Source organism: Pimephales promelas, chromosome 20 (assembly GCF_988280905.1).
Source record: "Pimephales promelas chromosome 20, fPimPro1.hap1.1, whole genome shotgun sequence".
NCBI classification, from domain to species: Eukaryota; Metazoa; Chordata; class Actinopteri; order Cypriniformes; family Leuciscidae; genus Pimephales; species Pimephales promelas.
The window spans coordinates 14,682,609-14,704,532 of NC_142788.1; the positions used below are offsets into that span (position 1 = coordinate 14,682,609).

General features: G+C 37.2%; 2 protein-coding genes across 8 annotated transcripts in view; both read right to left on the minus strand.

Annotated features, from left to right (window-relative positions):
* rgs19 (regulator of G protein signaling 19) overlaps positions 1–12,685 on the minus strand; it is a 39,524-nt gene extending 26,839 nt beyond the window's left edge. For 3 of the 7 annotated variants that reach the window (XM_039653062.2, XM_039653061.2, XM_039653060.2), the window contains exon 1: positions 12,516–12,672. In XM_039653062.2, coding sequence (XP_039508996.1) covers positions 12,516–12,572 — 57 coding nt within the window. In that variant the 5' untranslated portion in view covers positions 12,573–12,672. Of the gene's footprint in view, positions 1–1,996; positions 2,108–4,803; positions 5,013–5,254; positions 5,292–12,515 lie in introns of all 7 variants that reach the window. The other 4 variants (XM_089124087.1, XM_089124088.1, XM_089124086.1 and 1 more) reach the window with 4 other exon arrangements.
* Positions 12,686–15,027: 2,342 nt separating this feature from the next.
* LOC120463790 (protein LKAAEAR1) lies at positions 15,028–21,700 on the minus strand. Its single transcript, XM_039653110.2, has 4 exons — positions 21,630–21,700; positions 20,780–21,093; positions 17,995–18,117; positions 15,028–15,519 (listed from the first exon to the last, which is right to left on the minus strand). Exons 2-4 carry the CDS (start codon positions 21,053–21,055, stop codon positions 15,460–15,462), a joined length of 459 nt encoding a protein of 152 aa, XP_039509044.2. The 5' UTR covers positions 21,056–21,093; positions 21,630–21,700; the 3' UTR covers positions 15,028–15,459.
* Positions 21,701–21,924: the final 224 nt, after the last annotated feature.

The window sequence follows — 21,924 nt, forward strand, 5'->3', positions numbered from 1 at the left end:
TTCGTTGGAACGATTGTTTCGGGAAACACCGACTCGTTGAACTATGCAGATAACGACGGAACTTGCGACCATAGTTGGCTAACGATGCTTTCGGGAAACGCACCCCAGGGCGGAAGCGTGAGTGTGTGTGTGTGCACGCTTTTGAAGGGTGACGCCTTTCTGAAAATACCAGAAATGTAGTAAAACCAGGGTTTCCGTTGTGCGGTAATTACGGGATTAAAATTAAATGTTCGACAAAATTAAATCTCGCCGGTCAAATTGTCCAATTAAAACTGTGTAATAATCCAGCCACCCTAATGCAATATGAATTTGAGACTAAGCCTAAAATGTATAAAGCAAAAATAAACAACTTTTGGCTATGTTATAAAGGAACAGGCTCTAGCGTTTGAAAGTTATTAAACAACATCGCATGCTACATTTTAAATAAAGCGCACTCCTAAAACGGCTGTAATATAGACCTAAACAATGAAAGATTGAGTGAGGCATTTCAAATATGGCTGGCTAGCACTAAAAGCTTTTAAAAGGAGGCAAGATGCGACGGGCGATGGCGAATCAGGAACATTTCATTTTAAAGATCAGTCATTCTAATCCGCGCATTCGTAAGCAATTCGTACGTTTTTTATTCTCTCATCAAAACTGAATAGCCTATGTACGTCAGTGCTTACAGCCTATATCAAGCAGGGACACGTTTGTGTGCATTTTATTTTTGTGATTTCAGCTTGATTCCAAAAACAACAGATTTTAGAGCTAGATCTCTTGTTTAATAGCAAACTAAATGAATGATCTGCTAGTTAACTGGAGATGTTTTATTTATATGTATCAGGTACTGTACATCCGTGCCACAATGTTTCAAAAAGTGAATGTGTGTGAAACGATAGTAAAAAACAATTGATGTTGATTGACGCCACTTGGATGTTCATGTTTTTTTTTTTCATCTATTTGAAAGTTAGACTAATAATATAACATGTTGTATTCTATACGGCCTGATTATGTCATTTTTTTTAAGTTACATAGCCTGCCTCCAGTTTTCCTCAACTTGACTAATTAATAGACGATATTAGATCGGCATATCATTAAAAAGTCCGTAAAACGAAACCAAAACGAAACCATTTTTTCTAGCGGAAACTCTGAGTAAAACATCCTTAAATCATGCTAAACACAGATACTGTCTTCAGATACTGGACATAATAATCATAATTAGTTTAATTTAGGCTCATCTAAAAAAAAAAACATTTATGTGAGGTTTTTATAAATTGGTGTGTTTGTGCATGTGGAAAAGAGAAAGGACAGGTGACAAGAGGTGGAAAAAATGAGAGGAGACATGAGCTGTGAGGAGAAAAGAGGAGACTCAAGGAGAGGAGAGCAGACCGGGAGAGACTTTACATGCTGTAAAGTAAAAGAATTCCAGCAACGACCAGAATAATTCTCCCAAGTATTAAACACGAACAACACATCGTAAGTGAAGAAAAGAAAACACACAACATCATGATATATGGGTATAACCAGGACCAGACGGATTCCACATTTTCTGCACTGACTTTAGAGGGAAAATCTCTGGAAGGGATTTAAACTTGGTAAAATGCAGTTAGACTGAGCTAGAAGTACTTCACTCTCATCATCAAATTAGTAAAAATGAATTAGTTGTTTCAAACCTGAAAGACTTTCTTTCTTCTGTTGAACAAAAAATAACTTTGGTAACTAAACAGGTTTGGTGACCATTGACTTCTAATGCATGTTCTCAAATAAATAAATGACAATAAATGGTGACAGAATGTTTTTTTTTTGGGTGAACTTTCTGAATTATGGAGTTTGTACTGTAATTCCATTTCAGTCTGGTCCAGGATACAACAAACAATATCCATCAGTATCTATCAGATTCAAGACATCACTTGAAGAAACCAAAATGAGCAAAATACATCAGAACACTCTTCACGGAAATAAACCACCACAAAAACACCCCAAACACAAACAGCAATGAGAGAAAAAGGCCAGTTACCAGAATGTCCATCATGGCTTGGCGGAGGGCAGCCTACTAGTCTTAAAATCCTCAATGATGTTAAATGCCTGGACACATGCATGTCATCCCCCCGCAGGCCGCGGACCTCTCCTTCACACGCAAACACATATAGCACAGGTCGGAATGCACAGGAACACACAAACAGGGCAACAGTAAGACACAGACACACACAAATAGGGAGAGAGAACGGTGAGGGAGAAAAAGAGAGAAAGACTTTATATTAGTCACATCAAGCAAATGCTCACAATTAAATCTATGATTTTGTGTTTTACGAATTAGATAATTTAGTCAGGCATGTTCATTTTAATCGTCGACTAAAATCAGCATATGGTGGCAGATCATTAGGTTTTTAAATAATATTGTTAAGGGGAGAGATTAAAATGAAAACTTCACCATTTTGTATGAAATTTAACAGAGAACAGGACACATCCATCCTTCCATTGTATATCAAACTGCTTGTCATATGTCCATTCACACCACCGCCACATTTACACTACTGTTCAAAAGATATTTTGAGGGGTATTTTGTATGTTTTTGACAGAAGTCTCTTAGTCACCAAGGGTGCAATAACAGTTTTAACAGCATTAAAATAACTTTTGGTTTTACTGTCACTTTTCATTTAATCATTTAATTGAATGCATCCTTGCTGTATGAAAGCATTAAACAATCTTACAAACCATACATTTTAATAGCTTTAATTGTTAGGATTAGTCTGTATTTAATTTATACAATTGAAGACTAATCAGTATTATTTTACATTGAATTACTTTAATTAATTTCTCTAGCATTTCTGTACATGGATACTACCGTTAGACCTACCTGAAATACTTAAAGCACTGCTTTTATCATATATTGTCATTTATAAATATGCTATTGTGTTTATATTTGTTGTGTTTATATTTGTGCTACTATTTGCAGTTTGACTCCTTGACTTTTTTTTGTAAATTCAGTTCAAGCTTCCTTGTGCTATGTTGTAACTATTGCAGTTACCCCATCATAAAAAACCACACACACTGAGTGAGCAAACATTTAGCTGATAAATGTAATAATAATAATAATAATAATAAAAACATGTCTACTAGGGCTGTGAAACGATTAATCGTGATTAATCGCATCCAAAATAAAAGTTTGTGTTTAAATAATATATGTGTGTGTTGTGTGTATAATTATTTTGTATATATAAATACACACATATGCATGTATATATTTAAGAAAATGTTATTAATTTATCAAATATTTATATTTATGTATAATGTGAATTTTGTATAAATATATAAAAAGTATATACATGGAAATATTTCTTAAATATATACATGCATGCGTGTTTATTTATTTATACAAAATAATTAAACACACTACACACACATATATTATATAAACACAAACTTTTATTTTGGATGCAATTAATCGCGATTAATCGTTTCACAGCCCTAATGTCTACAAAAATCCCTCCCCCCAAGAGTCAACCCAACCCTCCCCATTTTACAAATCAAAATTGAGGGCCTGTCAGTGAATGTTTATGTAGCTCTCAACAAATGGGACACTACATTTAGATAAAAATGACTTCTTTACATAGTCTTCAATACATGTTAGCTTTAATAAGATTCCCCCCAATAAATAGGCAAGAATAAACCCGATGTCCTCATCCTATTTTCTCCAACAACAAAGTACATGAACGCGACATAATCACAACTTCAAAAGTGGGAAGTAGGACATTTCCGACAGAAGATGAAGTTCTGATACCTAATTATTATCTGATTATCAGTTCCTTTGCCTCTTTACCCTCCTTATTTCCTTTCCTATATTTTCTGTTTGCTGTTTCTTGTGCCAGATTGTCATCATATCTTCGCTGTTGTATCAAGCCCTGCCTTGATAATGGACAGTGTTTCCCATACAGGATCATTTTTGATAGTTTGTTTTCTTTTTACTAAAAAGCCCATTAAACTCTGCAACTGAGTCCTTGCCTCATCCCCCATCCACTTCTGACAGTTCATCTCATCGTCTCATGCTATTTAGCTAATGTATCAATCTTAATTTGACATGAATAGATCAAATGGATCTGAGTGTCCATTATTTTTTTCCATAAGAATATTATCTAAAGACATTTCCATCACCTTTCAATCACCTTTATATGATTTCATTAATTTCCATGACTTTTCCAGGCCTGTAAATTACACTTTTGAAATTACACTCAGGACCAATATGAACCCTGCCAATAAAGTACAGTCTGTTCAATAGGTAGTATCTTAATGTCACGGGTTAGGTCTGTTTTTCACAACCAATGTTTCTTGGAGTTTCTCTTCCACTGAACTTCATTTGAAAAGGTCTGGTAAAATGTGTTTTCAAAGTTTTGTAGGCTAAACTATTTACATTAAATCAAATGTGGCGCATACTCCCCTAATCCAAATGACATGACATTAAATATATTATTCTAAAAGTCCAAGTCTACAGTAATACCTTTTGAGAACTCTATCTTAAACAAAATCAAACTTTATTAAATCACCACATATCACTTGTGACCTGTCGTCTGACGTTAAATAAAAATCTGCCAAGAATCACCCACAAATCATGAAAAAAAAAAACAGCCCCAGATGTTCAGCCAGCTGCCAAGATCCCGTGCCACCCTCAGATACACACAAATGTGAGCTAAGAAGGTCAAAGAGTTCATAACCCAGTAAGAAACTGGCATGTTATCTCAGATAGGACCAAATATAACAATATAACATACTACGTATTAAAAGTATGAACTTTTAATAGAACTCTAGATCAGGTCGACTGATACTTACATGGCTCCAGGTTTTAGGGGTTAGATAATATCTCTGGACTGTCAGCTAACCTCCACTAGATTTCCCGGAGAGGGGTTTGCGACTACGCAGGGAACTAAAGGCACTGCTGAGTCTGCTATGGCCACAATCTCCTACTTCCCTTTTAACTCTGTGAAGGAGAGAGGAGGAAGGGGAGCTACACATGAAAAGAGGAAACGTTCAACAGAAGACTGGGGAAGAAAAGCGGACATTGGCGAGGACATGCGTAAGAAAAAACAGAGATGGAAGGCAAAAACAAAAGAGGGAGGGAGTGGACTCTTTTAGCCAGCCTCTCTACGGACAAAATGTGATATTTTAGTGATGTATGTGTCACGAAATGGCATTTGGACACTTGAAAATGACCAAACTAAACTGATTTTCCATAGCAAAGAACTGTTTGACCCAAAATGAAATTCTGTCATCATTTACTCACCCTCATGTTGTTCCAAACCTGTATGACTTTCGTTCCTCTGTGGAATATAAAAGAAGATATTTTGAAGACAGTAGTGCTGGCTGCTCTTTTCAATGCAGTTACATAGAATGGAGAAAGAAAAATTCATATAAAAAAAATTCTGAGAGGATCAAACTAAAATGATGATTATTTGAGATACTTAAGATTATAATCTCCCCTACAGAAAGGGCTGTTAACTTGAGTCAATTTGTTTATTAATCATTTAAACTTATTTTGTGAACCAAACCAACTGATTCAATGAAATGATTGGTTTAAAATGAACGGCTGGTTCATGAATTCACATGAATGCGCTAAGAACAGAGTGAGCTTTTCATTGAATAATAACTAAAAAATTGTCTATTTCCTTCACAAAGGTCCTTCAAAAAAGTCCTCATTTGACTTCAGAACACGTTTTTCTGAAGCTTGAAAGCTGCATGGAAAATAGCTTCCAGTATGAAGTCATATAGTTTTAGAAAGACATGAGGTGGGTGAGTAAATATATTGCGAGACATGATGGATTGGAATTGAGAATGTGATAATCATAGCCTTGTCAAAATAGTGTAAAGAGAGAAATAGAAACAGGAAGTATAAAGAAAAGTGGCAGAGAAGAGTGTGAAAGAGTGTGATTGTGAAAGAGAGAAGACAAGAGGAAAGTGGAGTGTGAAAGAACGAAAGAAAGAAAGAAAGAAAGAAAGAAAGAAAGAAAGAAAGAAAGAAAGAAAGAAAGAAAGAAAGAAAGAAAGAAAGAAAGAAAACAAGTGACTCAAGCTTCATCCTTAATGTATTTCTTATAGCAACACCACGCTAATGCTGGAAACATGCACTCCACACTTTTCCTCAGACCAAAACATGAAATCGAACAAAACAACAATGGTGCAATGAACTCAGGTTGTTTATGCGTACACTTGAATTCTTCGGCTTTCAACTGTTGGGTCGTGACCCCAAAATTTGTTCTGGTCTGACAGAGTTACGGACAGCAGGGATATAAACAATGCTAAATACAAATAGTAAAGTGCAACATAATAATCATGCATACTTGCATAGTTAGATGCAGCAAAATAAATAGGCCTATGTTGTCACAACTCATTTTTATTTTGCTGCATATTCATCTTTTATTTGCTAGAGTCAAAAGATGTCATGACCTCATCTTTGAAAACCAGAAGTACTTTGTCAGGGATGGGTCCTGATTCAACTCTTCACTGAAAGACTGTAAAACTATTTACTCCAGAATATAATGTCAAAACAATGTCTATCAGAATTATTTCGCCAAGCCAGGCGTTCAAGTCAGGGCCTGGTTTTGCCGAGCAATGACGCCAGCATAGTGTTTCTTTCATCATAAAACAAGCAGTATCATGAAAAAAAAAAAACATTTTTGGTCTTTCCTGGACAGAATTTGTCCCTTTATCAACTTTCTAACAATTTAACAACCCAATCCTTGCCTTTACAATCATTTTATCTTTATTGACAACATAATCACAGTTTTACATACTGCTTACAAAAAAAAAAAAACACTTTTACTAGACCTAACTAATTTATCATTTAACTGACACTTTTTTTCAATTAAACTACAGCAATGTGCAATTTGAACCTACAACACTCCAGCATGCCCGTCATTCACCAAGTTTAACACATCAGAAGAGTGAGAGTCCTTTATTGAATTTAGAATAGAAAAGACATGTTTACTGTCTGTTTATCTAGTACTATACACTTAGCAACACATTTTATCGTATTTGAATTCAAAATCAACACAAAAAAAAATAAAAATAAATCAATTTAAAAAAGTAACCTTTAGGTCAGGACTACTCTAAAAGATTATCAACCAATCAAATGTTCTCAAGGATGAGAATTTCCTGCCCCCTAAATAACACTGCAAAATAATGAGTTAATGAATTAATGAATCAATACCCTAAAGCAAGTTAACAACAACAACTCACAGATGCTACTGTCTTAAAAAAGTGTTTAACTTTAGCTTACTATACATCATGTTAAAATGCCACCTTTGCAATGGTGAAACACTTTTTTTTGTTTTAAAAGGAGCTTTGTTTTGCCAAGCGGTGTTCTGGTTCAATCAGTGCTTCAGAGAGGACGACTAGCCCCTTATGAACCCTGCACAACCCTGAAGGCCCTGAATAAGGGAATCATTTATTCAGGATTCTGCTCCAGTGACTGGTCACATTGCTTTTCTATTTTCTCTGGTTTTGTTCATTCAGTAACTGTTTTTGAATAATGCCTATACAGCAGACAGAATGAGTTTTTTTTTCTTCTTGCAAAAGGATCTTATCAGCAAACCATACTAACGGAACTCATTATTTTTTTTTACAAAAATATGTAAATGCAAAAACAATGCAAACTTGTCAGACCATGATTTCCTGTCTACTTTACACACAAAAAAGTGACAGAACTAAAGCCTAGTTCACACTAAATGATTTTAAAACGTCGGGCTGAACTGTGCGGTTCACACTACAAAACTTGCTCTCAGTGAAATCAAGAGTGTTCAAGTTTTTAGCTGTTCACACCACACAACACAACGTGATTGATCCACAACAGGAGGTAACTCACTACACGAGTTGACAACGCACTACATAGAGATACAACCACGATTGGATGATAAGAGCAAATCATTTGTGACTCAATGAGAGCCGTTTCAGTACTATGCTACGGTCTAAATCCTGAAAATAATCAAATAAATAACGAGTTGACAACAACTCTGTCACTCAACGATTTTATCTTGTCTACAAACCACGTTTTGTCACGAAAAAACACGCAGTAAATAAATAAATATTGTGCCAATTATACCCAGCGAAGAAGAGAACACAACACGTGAATATGGACGTCAGACAGAAACTAGTGCTGCACACTGTTTGCGCTACGATCTTCTCTGAGGAAAAAAATGCAAAAAAAAAAAAGAAGATTTACCTGGTGTCCTCAACCTATGCGTTGCTATGATTGGCTGTACCCATGACATCACTGAGTTTGAGTCGCGCGACGGCTCTGGATATCTAGCAGGCTAGTTATTTTTCTGGGCTCGGCGAGGCGTCTGCGAGCGTTTTCGCTGCATTGTTGGCTCTTTCATACTAACAGATTGGCAAGCGTTCAACGTCCGCTAATCCCCCACGATTTGCACGCGATAACACCCTGACCTGTCGGCGACTCAACGATTTGCAAATCGGGCATAAATCGGGCTTAAAATCCTGTAGTGTGAACTTGGCATAAGCCACACAATTATAGCATAAAAAGGCTGAAACCATTTCTGTACTGCTACTGTATGCTTATCATGTTATCATTCACATCAATAACCTTGGTGGGCGGGTTAATAATACAAAAATATAATTGTTTTCTACAAGTGTATTATATTGTTATATCACAATCAACATCAATGTGTTCATGTTTGCGCAAATCATTTCTCACCAAACTGCTTTATAAATGAGGGTCAGTAAAAAGCTGGTTTTGCTAAGAAGCTGCTCCTGAAAAAAAGAATCGGTACTAACCATTCGTGTTCCTGCTGCACCTCCAGAAGAAGTGAGTGTTAAGTTTTAAAAACCTTTAATCTTAATCTTTGCAAATCGCTTGCACGCTTCACGATGAATGCAACTACAGGTTTACACTCAAGGTACAGTACGGCATGTTTTCTACCTTCTCAATTTAATTCATAGTATACGTTTAAAATGAACAACGTGTTATGGTTACTTATTGTGTTATTACAAACTGAGTTACTCACTAAGTGACTCTACCCAGCCAGTACATACAAAGATAGATCAAAGTGACATTATGCTAAGCAACCATTCAGAGTCCCGTTCGAAACCTTAACGGTCGAACTTCTTTGCAGCCGTCATCTTGTTCCGGGTGGGACTCCGGTTCAAATAGATACAGTTGCACAGAAGTGTCGTCAGAGACTCCCGCTGCCATTCTCTCTCCAAAATATACCCTCAACTGTTGTCTAGGCAACATTCTACATGCCTTGTGTCCAGCAAAAAAGAGGGGCGGAGTGAGCGAAGCTCATTATCATTTAAAGGTACATGCACTAAAATGTTGTGCTGAAAACAGAGCTGTTTTAGACAAGGTAAAATTCGCGTTTTCTTACAATACTAATGAGAATTTTTAATTAAAGTATATTACAAACTTTTCATTTAGACCCTTCAGAATCAAATTTAACTTGTATGAAAATGGCATTATATGACCCCTTTAAAATCTTCCAGAGCATGCTTGACATAAAATCAAAAACTAAATTTGAAGTTTGACAATCTGATCAGACAACATTATTCCGCCAAACTACGTCTCACCACTACATCCCCCAATCGTTTCAGAAAGTAAAATGACCAACTATGAATTAGGGATGTAACAATATATTGTGTCACAATATATCGCAATACAAAAATGCAACAATACGTTATCATGGATAGTGACAATATGTATCGAGGATAGTCCCCCAAAAATAAAAATTACTATGTGAGAAAAAATTCCGTTTTTCAGAGTTTTAGTGTAAGTTCTACATTGAACTACAATATATAATGTTGATTATAATGTATATAAAAGCAGGGATATTTGTAGGTCTTGATAATGCCAAATGTCTAATGTTACCAATAAAAAGTGGCCGACATTATTTTAAATATATCTAGTCCGCTTTAATAATAAAAAAATTAGTGATAGTGGAGATAGTGGCAAATTACACTTGCTGTTTACAAAAACTTCCAGCGGTAAACGTGAATGATGTTAACAACACTGTGTGGCAGTTAGCTGTCACACATAAGAGTAAAAAAGAGATGGGTTTTAAATTATATATTTCGAGCAACATCGACAACTTTGAGGGTGAGTATTCTCTCACATCGTGCGAAATCCGACTAGCGAATCAGTTTTTCAAAATCGTTGTCTTCGTTTCTGAGAAAATTAATTTTATTAAAGCTTTGCCGCTATACACTTTGCCTGCAGAACGCGTTATGCGGAAGTAAAGAAGCTGGCTGAGATCCCATCGGACATACGTCAGCAGGGTTCGTGCATAGCCTATTACTCAAGAAACATACACACTTGTGACCGCATTACATTATTACTGCGCAACTGCCGTTTGTGTTTCTTTGTTGCTGCATGTGTTGCTTGGCAACCTCTTTGGAACTACATTGCTTGGTGGAGGAATAAATGTGTTATGTTATATTTTTTTGTTGCTGGTGTTTATTTTATGAATAAAAAAATATTAAAATGATTTTCTTTATTTATGGAGTAACCATTTTATAAAAGCAATAAGCCCTGCAAAGCAGTGTTTTACAATGAATTTAGAACAGCTAAGGGGCGTTGTTAGGCATGAAGTGGAGCGGAGACTTTTTCTAAACAAGAAACTGGCTTTGCGTTTTAAACAGGGTTTTTTTTTTTTGTTTAATCTTCTGGCCATAGCGGACAAAAAAAGTTCAAAATGACTCATCCTGCACTACATATTTTTGTCCAATCAAATACCACCTGCAACTGCCTAATATATAGCAAATCATGGTTCACATAACTAAAGTCTATATTGACTATTTTAAAGAGAGAGACAGACCAAGAGATCATTGTTTAGCTCAAATAGCTTTTTCAAAGCACATATGGGGTCCTAAAATCATCACTAATAATAATCTTTAGTTTTTGGTTGCAGATTTAGCAGATTTATTTGGTTTAGCTTGTTGAAGGTATTTATTCCCTGACTGGCCATGAGCACTTTATCTCTTCTCTGGTTATATGGTTTTAATTACCACCAATACAATAAAGACAATACAAACACAACGTCCTCTGTGAATGTAAGAGTGTGACTTTGAGGAACAAATGAAGTAAGCTCACACAACCTGATTCCTGGTACAGCAGAGATGCTGAAGATATCAAAGCAGCTGAGCTTTGACTGGCATGCCCACGTGGAGGCTTGCTTGGTGTTTCAAAGCATGTCATTCTTTTCGCTAAATATAGACCTTGTTGTTGTCACCACAAACTAAGAAGGCTACATACACTATGATGATTAGGGTGAATTCGGGTTGATTGGGACACTTTTTGCCATTGAGATCAATGGAACCATGTGTCCTAACTAAGTCAAGTCACCTTCATTGTCACCTTGTTTCAAAGCACCTTTACAGTGATAGGAAATGAATGCAACAAATATTGTTTTGACAATCAACCTGAATTCACCCATTTAATTTCGTCAAGCAACAGTCATGCCTCTGGTGTGGTCAAAAAATAAAAACCCTCAGGGAAACCAAAAGGTCACGTATAGACAGTCATTGATTGGACATAAATATCTCTTAACCTCGGGAATTCTCTTTCTGACGTCAGAACTGCGCGAGCTCTGTGTCTCCCCTCCATTTCTGCAGGGACACGCGCGAACGCGTTCAAAGCGTTGTACCGCCACGCGACACCGCGGGCCCCGGCCCCCCCGATCGAAACGAGAACGCGCAAACAGAATTCATTCACCCGAAGGTTTCGCGCGTGCATCGCGAACGCGCTTTACTATACAACCAGCTAAAGGGAAAACGATAAGAACATCTTTCGAGACGAAAAAGAAACGCACAAAAAAGCGTTCGGGTTTTATTCTCAATGGTTACGTAAAACATGGTTGATTGAAAGAAATATCATATGTCAGTGACAAATGATAACCTGAGCTTTATCCTCCCCCACTTCCTAGATGTTTGAATTAAAAATACCCCCTTCATACAACGCTATAATCCGTGCATTAGCTTTCACTCTCCGATGAACTGAAATGCCCCAAACCAACATTGTATCAGCTCACACTGCTTTACTGGTAACGTTAGAGATTTAAAGCATCGGCTGTGGTGATACCATAATGTGTTATGCAAATATTGTTTTTGTGAGGAGAATTCAAACCGTAATGCCCGTGACACACACACCGGGCGCACGACTACTGCATGGGGCTCACAAAATACATCTTACAGCAGATGACAACTCAGTTTCGCCTTCCGACTAGATATCTATCCCATTCTGATGAAGCGAAACAGGAGACGTGAAAATAAGCGGCATTCCCTCCTCGACTGCGAATAAGCGCTGTATATCTCGGATACATTCAACCGCTCCATTTCTAGGAAAGCTTCGTTTACACCAAACCATTGAAGTAAGTTCCTGCCCATAAGACTGTACAAAAAACAAATGTAGAGACAGAAGGTTGGGGTTTACAGAGGACGATTCATTCTTCGGGGGGGAAAAACGGGAAAGAACCCACCATCCACTGGCAAACTCAACGTTTATGCTATTGAAAAACGCTAACGATGACAATACTTACAATTTTGGCATTAAAATGATCTGGAGGGCGGTAGCCGTTTCGTTTTCTGAAGCACATCCGTTTGTTTTTGCCTGTTTTGTGAGTAAAATACAGTATCTTTTTTTTTCCTCAAATGTTCCAGCTTGAGAATCGACACCCTTACGGAGGCAGGCTGAGGATGAATTGCGCATGCGCTGATTTAGACAGTTCTACTCAGTCGATTGACGAAGGACTTCCTCAGTAATTGTCATTTCCAGCGGAACTTTTCAAGTTGATCTGCCCATAATAGTAATAATAGTAGCCTTAACATTCTGTTGATTTAAGTAACAAAATAAAACTGTGTAGCCTACCAATACAATAATTTCCCTTTGATGTAGGCGATTCTCTCTTAGGTGAATAACCCAGACATTCACATTCTACCCAACTTAAATATGTGATTTACTTTACATGCATATAAGAGTTTATTGACCACAAAGCAGACATGAGGATTTAAAATAGAATTTCTATAAATTGAATCATCATTGTTTCATACGGTAGATTGTCTTCACAGAAACCTTGTAAATATCCAGCAGGGAGCGCCAAACACTAAAAGAACAACGAATCCCAGAAATCCCCCAACATCATTTCTGCAAGATTCCTGAAGATAAAACCATAAAAATACAATAATCAATATCAAATAGATGCAATTTAACAGGCTGAACATGCAAAATGTATTGCTTTGAATTATCTTGATGCGTTTTATTGCCAGATTCGATGTGCTTTTACTAATGCCATCTGAAGTAACGTGTCTCTCTTCATAAAACTCCACTGTTCAACAGTTGAAGTAAATGGCTGAGGGTTACGAGGGGACACATGCGGCGACCACTTGGTGTCAGTAAAGCTCTCTGCCTAGGGCTGAACCCCCTCGTACACCATTAAGAAGTCTGCAGTTGATTTATCATGACTAAATGCGTATCCCCAGTTCCCCACTAAAAACACCTATTTTGCTTGTCCATTTAGGCACAATAAGAATGTCTTTAAAAATCAATTCCTTTTAGATATAATTCATGAGTCTATGTTGTTGAGGCTATTTCCTTGCTAGCAGCTCAGCTAATTGTGTTATCTGCTTCATGTCATCTTCATCACCCATCTTTAATTTAAGAGACATGAAATTGACCAACCTTTCTCCCTCCCTCTAATTACAATGCTGACATAATGACTTTAAATCGTAATTAGGTTGAATTCTGACTTTGTTTACCTCTCTCTGATGCAGAGAACAAACATGTTTGCTCAGGGTGAAGACATGAGTGTAGCCTATAACTCTCAAATAGCACCACACCTAAAGCACTTCGCTTTGTCATTGGCTCTCTTTCTGTAATAACGTCAGCAATCTGAAAGGTGATTAGAGGGCAGTTTTATTCCTCAGACACTACTCATGCACACCTTACAGACTCATCATCGCTCAGTCCGAACCCCCGCTGCTAGATTCACCCCATGGCACTGATGCTTTACAGATTCACACACATAGGCTACTCACACAAAAGTCTTGCTGACTGAAGCATGTTTGACTGCTACTGACATTGCAAGCTGCCCTGTTCTTTACTCTCACCTCTATTTGCCAGTAAAGTCAGTCTGGGCTTCTTCTTTCTTTTTTTTTCTACCCAGAAAATCTCTGTGCTTTAACGGAAGACTTTCATTTTGTCTATGGGTTTTTCGATAATAATCTGCTGAGATGGGATTACTGAACAGTCTCCATTTTGGCAACCCCCTTTGGTTTCCAAAACCCAGTTTGAAGAAATAGCAGAAAATATGAAATATGATACAATAAGATCAGAGATTGAGAACTCTGGTTATTGCAAGAGCTGCACAGTGGATTTTATACAACAGTCAGTCCTATATATTGCTCAAAAATGAATGTTGCTAAAAATGAACAGAATTAAAAACATTCCTGGTACCACAGGCCAATCTACAATTGCATTCAATATCTTTTTACATTTAGACCTTTGCAGTCATACACTCAAAAAATGATATGTTGGCTTTAATTAACTTTTTTGTGTCCAGAATCCATAAATTAACTTTTTTATGTCAACAGGTTCCACCCACGTAACTGGGTTACGTTAAACAAACTCATATTTTCAGCTAATATGAGTTTGGCTAATATGAGTTTTCGACGAGATATTTGCGTTTTTCGCTTTGGGGGCAATTCCATCAGGTGTCTTCAATAATAATCAATCATCCCTGAATAATTCACTTCATTATCTCATTAACTTTAACACTGCTTCAGTGTTCATCACTTAAAACTGCTTAATTCCATTATGTTGAAGTTACATGATTCTTTAACGTAACCTAGTTATGTGGAACATGTTGACATAAAAAAGTTAATTAAAGCCAACATATCATTTTTTGAGTGTATAACCAGCCATTACTAAAACCATTAAAAATTGTTTGCTTTAATTGAAATAAAGCTGAAATAAAATAGCCTATACATATTAGATGAAAATCTTACAAACAAAATAATAAATAATTACTACAATAACTTGTAATTCGCCTGCTTTATATCTACATAAATTTTAGAATTTTAATATTGGTCATTTATCAATTTCCATCTATAACATTAAAATAATTTTCTGTAAATAATTTGTATCACCCAGAATTTTAAAATCAGCTACATCCCTAAACATAAATGCTTTATTGGTCTGTGGTAGTAATATATTTCTTGAAGTTTGCAACATTAGCTATATTTCCACCTGCACATTTTGGATAGGGATGGAAACACAAAGATGCGTATAAATTCTAAATATATGCATAAAAATCGTATGTAAGCACATTTACTGTTCATATCTTGTATGCTCATAAACCAAGGTTAGTTGACTATTTTTAAGACAGTCCAATCAAACACATGCTAAATATTTGGCATGCAAGGCCACAATATAGTCTGTATTTTCAGTCTCAGAGCATTCAGTAAATATTTTCTTTGTCTCTTCAGTTATCTGCGGTTGATGGTCAGGCCCTCCTCATCCTCTAGGATCTCTTCAACTCTTCGTCTCTAAATAGAGGATTAAAACAGATAAGCAAAATAAACAATGAAAACCTTATTTGAGAAGTTCATCATGTTATTAAAGATGCCCTTCCAAGTTTATTTACAATATGAACATCTAGTCATGTAGCAAACTTACAAATCAGGAACGCTGACATAAACGTTTCATAAGCAGTCAAGTTAAAAGGGATTTTGAAGGCATCCAACAATGAAAATTCTGCAGAATTTTGCAGAACACAAAATATATTGAAGCATGTTTCTGGTTGTATGTACTGTACAAAGAGTCAGTGAGGTCCAAAACAATGACTAAACATTTTTGTTCATTGCAATAAAATGAAACATAAAAATTTGATGAAAAACAAAAACAAATGTATAAATGTTGCCTTGGCAACTCACTAAAAATAAACGTCTAGTTCAGTCATGAAACTCTAGAGGGCGCAGGTCCTTTACATGCAGTCTACAAGCAATCACATCATTACTGCATGGCACAAGCTGATTGGCCTCTGCTGACCCTGCAGCCAATGATATTCCTTGCTCAACATTTAAACAGTTGGTTCATTGTTCGCTGTGATCTAATCCTGCTAGTTCATCTAAAACCCAAGGGGGTAATCCATCGACTGGAAGTTGATGCCTCGCGGGAGCTGCCATCTTGTAGCAGAATTTCACTCGCGTTAGCATTCCCATTGACTCCCATTCATTTTGGCGTCACTTTGACTGCGAATAACTTTACATCTGAGGCGTTTGAAGACCCCATTTGTCCATTATTTTACGATTGCATCATAACCATGTGAGATTACCGTATGGACAGGAGGAGAAGCTTGCGGGCAATCGGGGAAACGTGGAGGCAAAATGACAAAATCAGAATACCTAGCAAAAGTTTCTCCTGCTCCTAGCTCATGAACAGCTCCTACTCACACTCTCCACCTCTGCGAGTTTCGGAAGGGAATGATTCAGATTTTTCATGCCACAGACACTAGAAGACAGACGGGTTGCTCACGTCACATCTATGTCGTCAAGCTGTGTTTGAGTCGGTTTGAGACTGCGCGTCAGGAACGGAAGTGCTAAAAAATCGCCACTTGTCTCAATGGAGTTCCAGTGAGATGGCTCTGTCCACTTCTTATACTGTCTATGCTAAAACTCCCCAGCTCCACCTGCCTAGATCTACTAGGGGATTGATGTATGTCTATATTTATGCAGGAGCAACATATCTTACAAGCTCACAGCAGCGTGTCTGTGTATCTAACAGTATTAAGTACATGCTATTTGCTCTGCAGCAGCAGTGAAACAGACCAAGACCAAATAACATTGCAATATCCAATAATGCTAAAACTGTTCAGGGTTGTCATGATTGAACTAATAAATAAAAACTGAAACTGTATACATATATATATATACATATAGCCTAAAACAAAATTTCTAAAAATGAAACTAAAATTAAAATATAAAAGCTAATTAAAAAAACATTAGTTTATAAATACTAATACAACACTGGTTTAATTGTATCTTCAAAATATCTACTTTTATGTTCTGCAAGAAAAAAACATAGTCAGGTTTGTAATGTGGAACATGAGGATGAGTGCATGACAACATCATTTTCAAACGACAAACTTTTTGGGTAAACTATTCCTTTAAGTAAAAAAAAAAAAAACAACATAAAATAAAACCTAAAATGTGCTTATAGAGGGTTTTAGCATTAAAAACACATACAATCTCTTGAACCGAACAGTGTTATGTTTTATATTTACTTGTGAAGCCAGCGGCTAATGAAGGCCATGTATCGATCTACAGATCAATAAATCATGCATATTTAATTTGAGCATGTTCTTTTTTTTAAACAGCTCGACTGTGTCCCTGCACACTCTGAATGTCATGATTCAGTATTGGCAATTCCATCAATGTAGGCTCTCGCATGGCAGCAGTTTGACCAAGCCAGCCGATGTTACACCGATGACACTTGGCACTGCATTGACATTTTACTTCTAAAGATAACATGAAAGGACAGCCAGATTGGGACCCCTGTTGTCATGATTCTTATGAACTTTTCTTTTAAACAAAGAAGAATAAGCAGAACCTTTTAGGGTAAAATAAAGGCTGCGACTAAACAAGCATTCTCTTCAATATCTGCTTGCTGAGGCGAGATAATTGGAACATGTCCCTCCACCTGTTAGAATATGTGGAGATCTGAAGCTCTCTCTCTCTCTCTCTGGTCATGCTTATTTAAGAGATAGCATCAGGACTGTGACGGTCAATGAGAAATTGTCGACTGGGGGTTGCTTCATGTTATTATGGCATTTCAGCAGTGGGAAAGGGGAAATGAAGTAAAGATCAGACTCCCTGTGCTTATACTTCCATTGTATAGCAGGCATTGAGGAACATTTTGGGACCTGACTCGCACATTTCCCTGAGCTATACGTTTATACTGATAACAAAAGAAAGGTATTGGGAATCTATGAGATTTGATCAGTTTTAAGTAAAAATATCCACCTGTAATTGGTCCATGCAGTCAGTGTGGTTTATCTTCCTCTGACTCACGGAGAGTAAATGCTCCAGGCGTACAGCCCTCTGTGCGGTAGACTGGCATGAAATCATTAAGTTGATTTCCTGCTCCTGAAAATTTGCAAAGGAGAGAGATTAGACTTTAAGGCAAGTGTCACTGAGGCAAATACTCTTTTGAGTATCCTCCTAAAGAACTGAGATTATTTTACTTTAAAGGAATTTTGAAGGAAATTTACTTGCAATTTCTGGGTGAAAATGGTTTCAAGCTAACACCATTTTCTTTTTCAGCTTGCAGGGGTGTGTTTATGTGGACTAAATGATTGGAGAAATCCTGCATATGTATGTCTGTCTGTCTGTCTTTTCACCAGATGACATTTTGATTAAAAATTATGAGCAATGTAAAAAAAAAAAAAAAAAAGCACATGCAGGCATTTCATTTCATGCCGACTTTAAGTGAGATGAAGATTGCACTCATAAGTAACCTAGTTTTATTTTAAATGTTTGTAGCTTCACAGCGGTGTAAATGTTAAAAATACGACGATGCTAAATATGCCAAAATAAATAAATGAATCACGGATGACCATGTACAGCCGTGGCCAAAAGTAATTGCAGTGACAATGTTGGCTGCTTCAGTATTTGTAGATTCTTTTTTCAGATGGGTTTTCCGAAGTTTTAAAGGCTTTATTGAAAATAAATAAAAGAAAGACTCAATATTTACAGCGTTGACTGTTCTTCCTCATAACTTCTGCAATTCGCTTTGGCATGCTGGATGTCATCTACAGGGCCAAATCTTGACTGATGGTGATCCATTCCTGCCTTATTAGTGTTCGATCACAATTTGTGGACTTCTCCTTGTTCACTCGCCTTATGAGGATAGACCACAGGTTCTCATATGAGTTCCGGGGTATTGCCTGGCCATGATAATTTCAGTGATGATCTCCGAGCCACATCATTATCACTATTGCTTTGTCATATGGTGCTCCGTCATGCTGGAAAATACATAGATCATCAGGAAATTGCTCTTGGTTCTTTGGGAGAAATTGTACTCGCAGGATGTTTTGATACCAAAGTTACCCCACACTAGCCTGGATGCCAGCCCGAACTCCGCCCACAAAATTTTTTGGTCGGGAAGTTCGGTCTGGACTCGATCCATTGAGGAGTAATTATGATCTGACAAGAAACGTTCGGGCCAGGGCAAATTGCCAGGGCGGGCTTCATACGATGATGGACAAATGATCTGCAAGGACGTAATCATCACGTTATTAAAGAGCGCTTAACTGGTCTCTCTCAAAGATGACTGGAGCTGGAGAATTGAGATGTATAGATTCCACTGTCGCGTCTGTTTTTAAAATGAATCGACAGCGCATTAATTTTAATAGACGAACAGAGAACTGCAATCACGGCATTTGTCAATCGGAAAGATATTTTTGGAGTCCTTCCTACATGATTCGGGAAAAGTGTAACTTATCAGCTGGCTCTGACGGTCGTTAAGAAGATGGGACGTAATGAAAAGCCTGTGGTCGTTGTGGTTTCTCCTTTGGTCGCACTCATGGAGGAGTAAGTAAAAGAAGCAACACTAGTTATTTAACTTCAAAAATAAGTAAGTTCTATAGTTGAAAACTGCGCTATGCAAAGTTGCTGTGTTACTGCGTTGCTCTGATTGGTAATTGAGTGCAGAGTTTTTTGTTTTTTTCCTGGTTCGGTTACGACACGCCTCATAATCAAAGCATACGGAGGAGTTTCAGACTCAGAACCTCGCTAGAATATGAGTATGACGAAGTCAGGCTAACCCCACACATGGTCTCAGGATGTTTCACTGTTGGTACGACACAGGACTCATGGTAGCGTTCACCTTTTCTTTTCCAGTCAATCGATTTTCCAAAGTTCTCAAATAGTCAGAAGTCGGCTTCAACAAAGAAATTAACTTTGCACCAGTCTTCTATTGTCCAATCCTTGTACTTCCAGCAGAATTTCAGTCAGTCCTTATGCTTTTCTTGGACAGAAGTGGCTTCTTGCAACGCATTCTCATCCTAGGGCGTTATCTAACTGACAATTTTGACCATGCGTCTAAATCCGACGCACATGGCAACCTTTAGCGTCAGTTAGATGACGCGGGCAGGTTTATGTCTGGGGTAGGGTTAGGATTAGACCACTAGGAGGCACTTCTCATATTGACGCTAAAGGGTGCCATGTGCGTCGGATGTTGGTGCATGGTCAAAAGCGTCAGTTAGATGACGCCTTGGGATGAGAACGGGCTGACACCAGGTTGTTGTCCAAAAGTTTTGGCCTCCCTGTGTTTGCAGATGTACTCACACATACCTACTGTCAATGCTGAGCAGCTCTGCACCTGGGTTGATACAATGACTGGAAGAAACAGTCCTGGGGCTTGCTAGACACTCTGGGACATCCTAAAGCCTTCTTTACTGGAGTTGAACCTCTCTCCTTGAAGTTCTTGATGATCTGGTAAATTTCCTAAATTTCAGCAATTTCCTACATGTCTTTCTTTGGAGGTTTGCTGACACAAGAACACAATGATTGAAAGCCCCCTTAACATAAATAAATAAATACAAATTTAAATGCACCTGATCACTATGCACACTAATCTACAAACATTGTGAATCCACACCACAACAACAGAAGGATCAATATAAACTCACTGCTAATAGCTGCAGCTGTATAATCACACCGCTAAGTGAACAACTGCTATTGACCAGGGCAACATAAAGATGAATATGAGTGCACCAACCAACCAATCAATCAACCAACCCCCTACCTTTAGATCTTGATAGTGTAGTCTCAGTTGTCTAACACGATTCCTCGCCTCTGTGGCTTTTAATTGTGCGGTGAGTTGATTTTGGCGCTCGGCAGCAGCAGTGGAGGTGCCGACCTGACAGGATTTTTGATGATTTAGATGTGCGCACACGCGCTGTTTTGCCACTTCCATCCATCTCTGTGTTTGTTTAGGTGGCTCATTGTAGGCTTCGTGACGAGCTCTCTGCTGAGGGCACATCTTCACAGATATGCTGTTCCGTGATTTCCGTCCTGCCATCTTTCACTTCCACAACAGGGCGCAATTAAGCTATAGGCCTAAAACAAATTGTTTTGTTGTTGTTAAATTAGCTTTTTAAGCTGACAAGAATACAATAGACTACTTTTTGTTTTATACAAACAATATATTTGTAGCCTACATTGTAGAGAAGAAAGGCCAACATTTTAATATGCTAGTATGAGGATTTCCTAAACTAGCCTCCTTTTCTAATAGTATATCTTGCACTACACACTTCACTATTTCTTAAAATATTTATTGTTTTCAATAAAGTAAAATTGCAATGATCGTCTTTAACATTTAATAATCGTTATGTTAAATAAGAGAGTGATTTGATAGTCATTCATAACTCACAAAAGACGCTTTGTCGCCACCTGTTGACATAACGATGTAGCATGCAGAAATGATCGTTTTGATTGAATCGTTTTTTTAACGAATTAAATGATTCGAGTAAATGAGATAAATGAATAGAAAGTCATTCAAAACATTAAAGTCAAAACATAACGCTTTGCACATTATTCTAGATATATAACCCTCTTATGCAACATATTTTAGACTATAATTTAAAACGTTTTACCTCACACAACTCGAGTAACAGAAACATGCCTTTTGTAGTAGAAGAAATGAACATGCGCTGTTTACTAGTCGTCATGGCGACTTGATCTTTGTCTTGTTGACAAAAGCAATGAACCATTTCAGGCAGCAAGGCTAATACTAATAAATTGTTAATTTGTGAAATGAGTAGTCTATTACTGCAGTTAGCCTGCAACAAGCTTCAGTGAATAAAAAAAAAAGAAATATTTTTGTAAAAGAAATGTTATGTTTAACACCACCAGCATGGTTTTGAACATGTAGGCTATGGTAATATGATC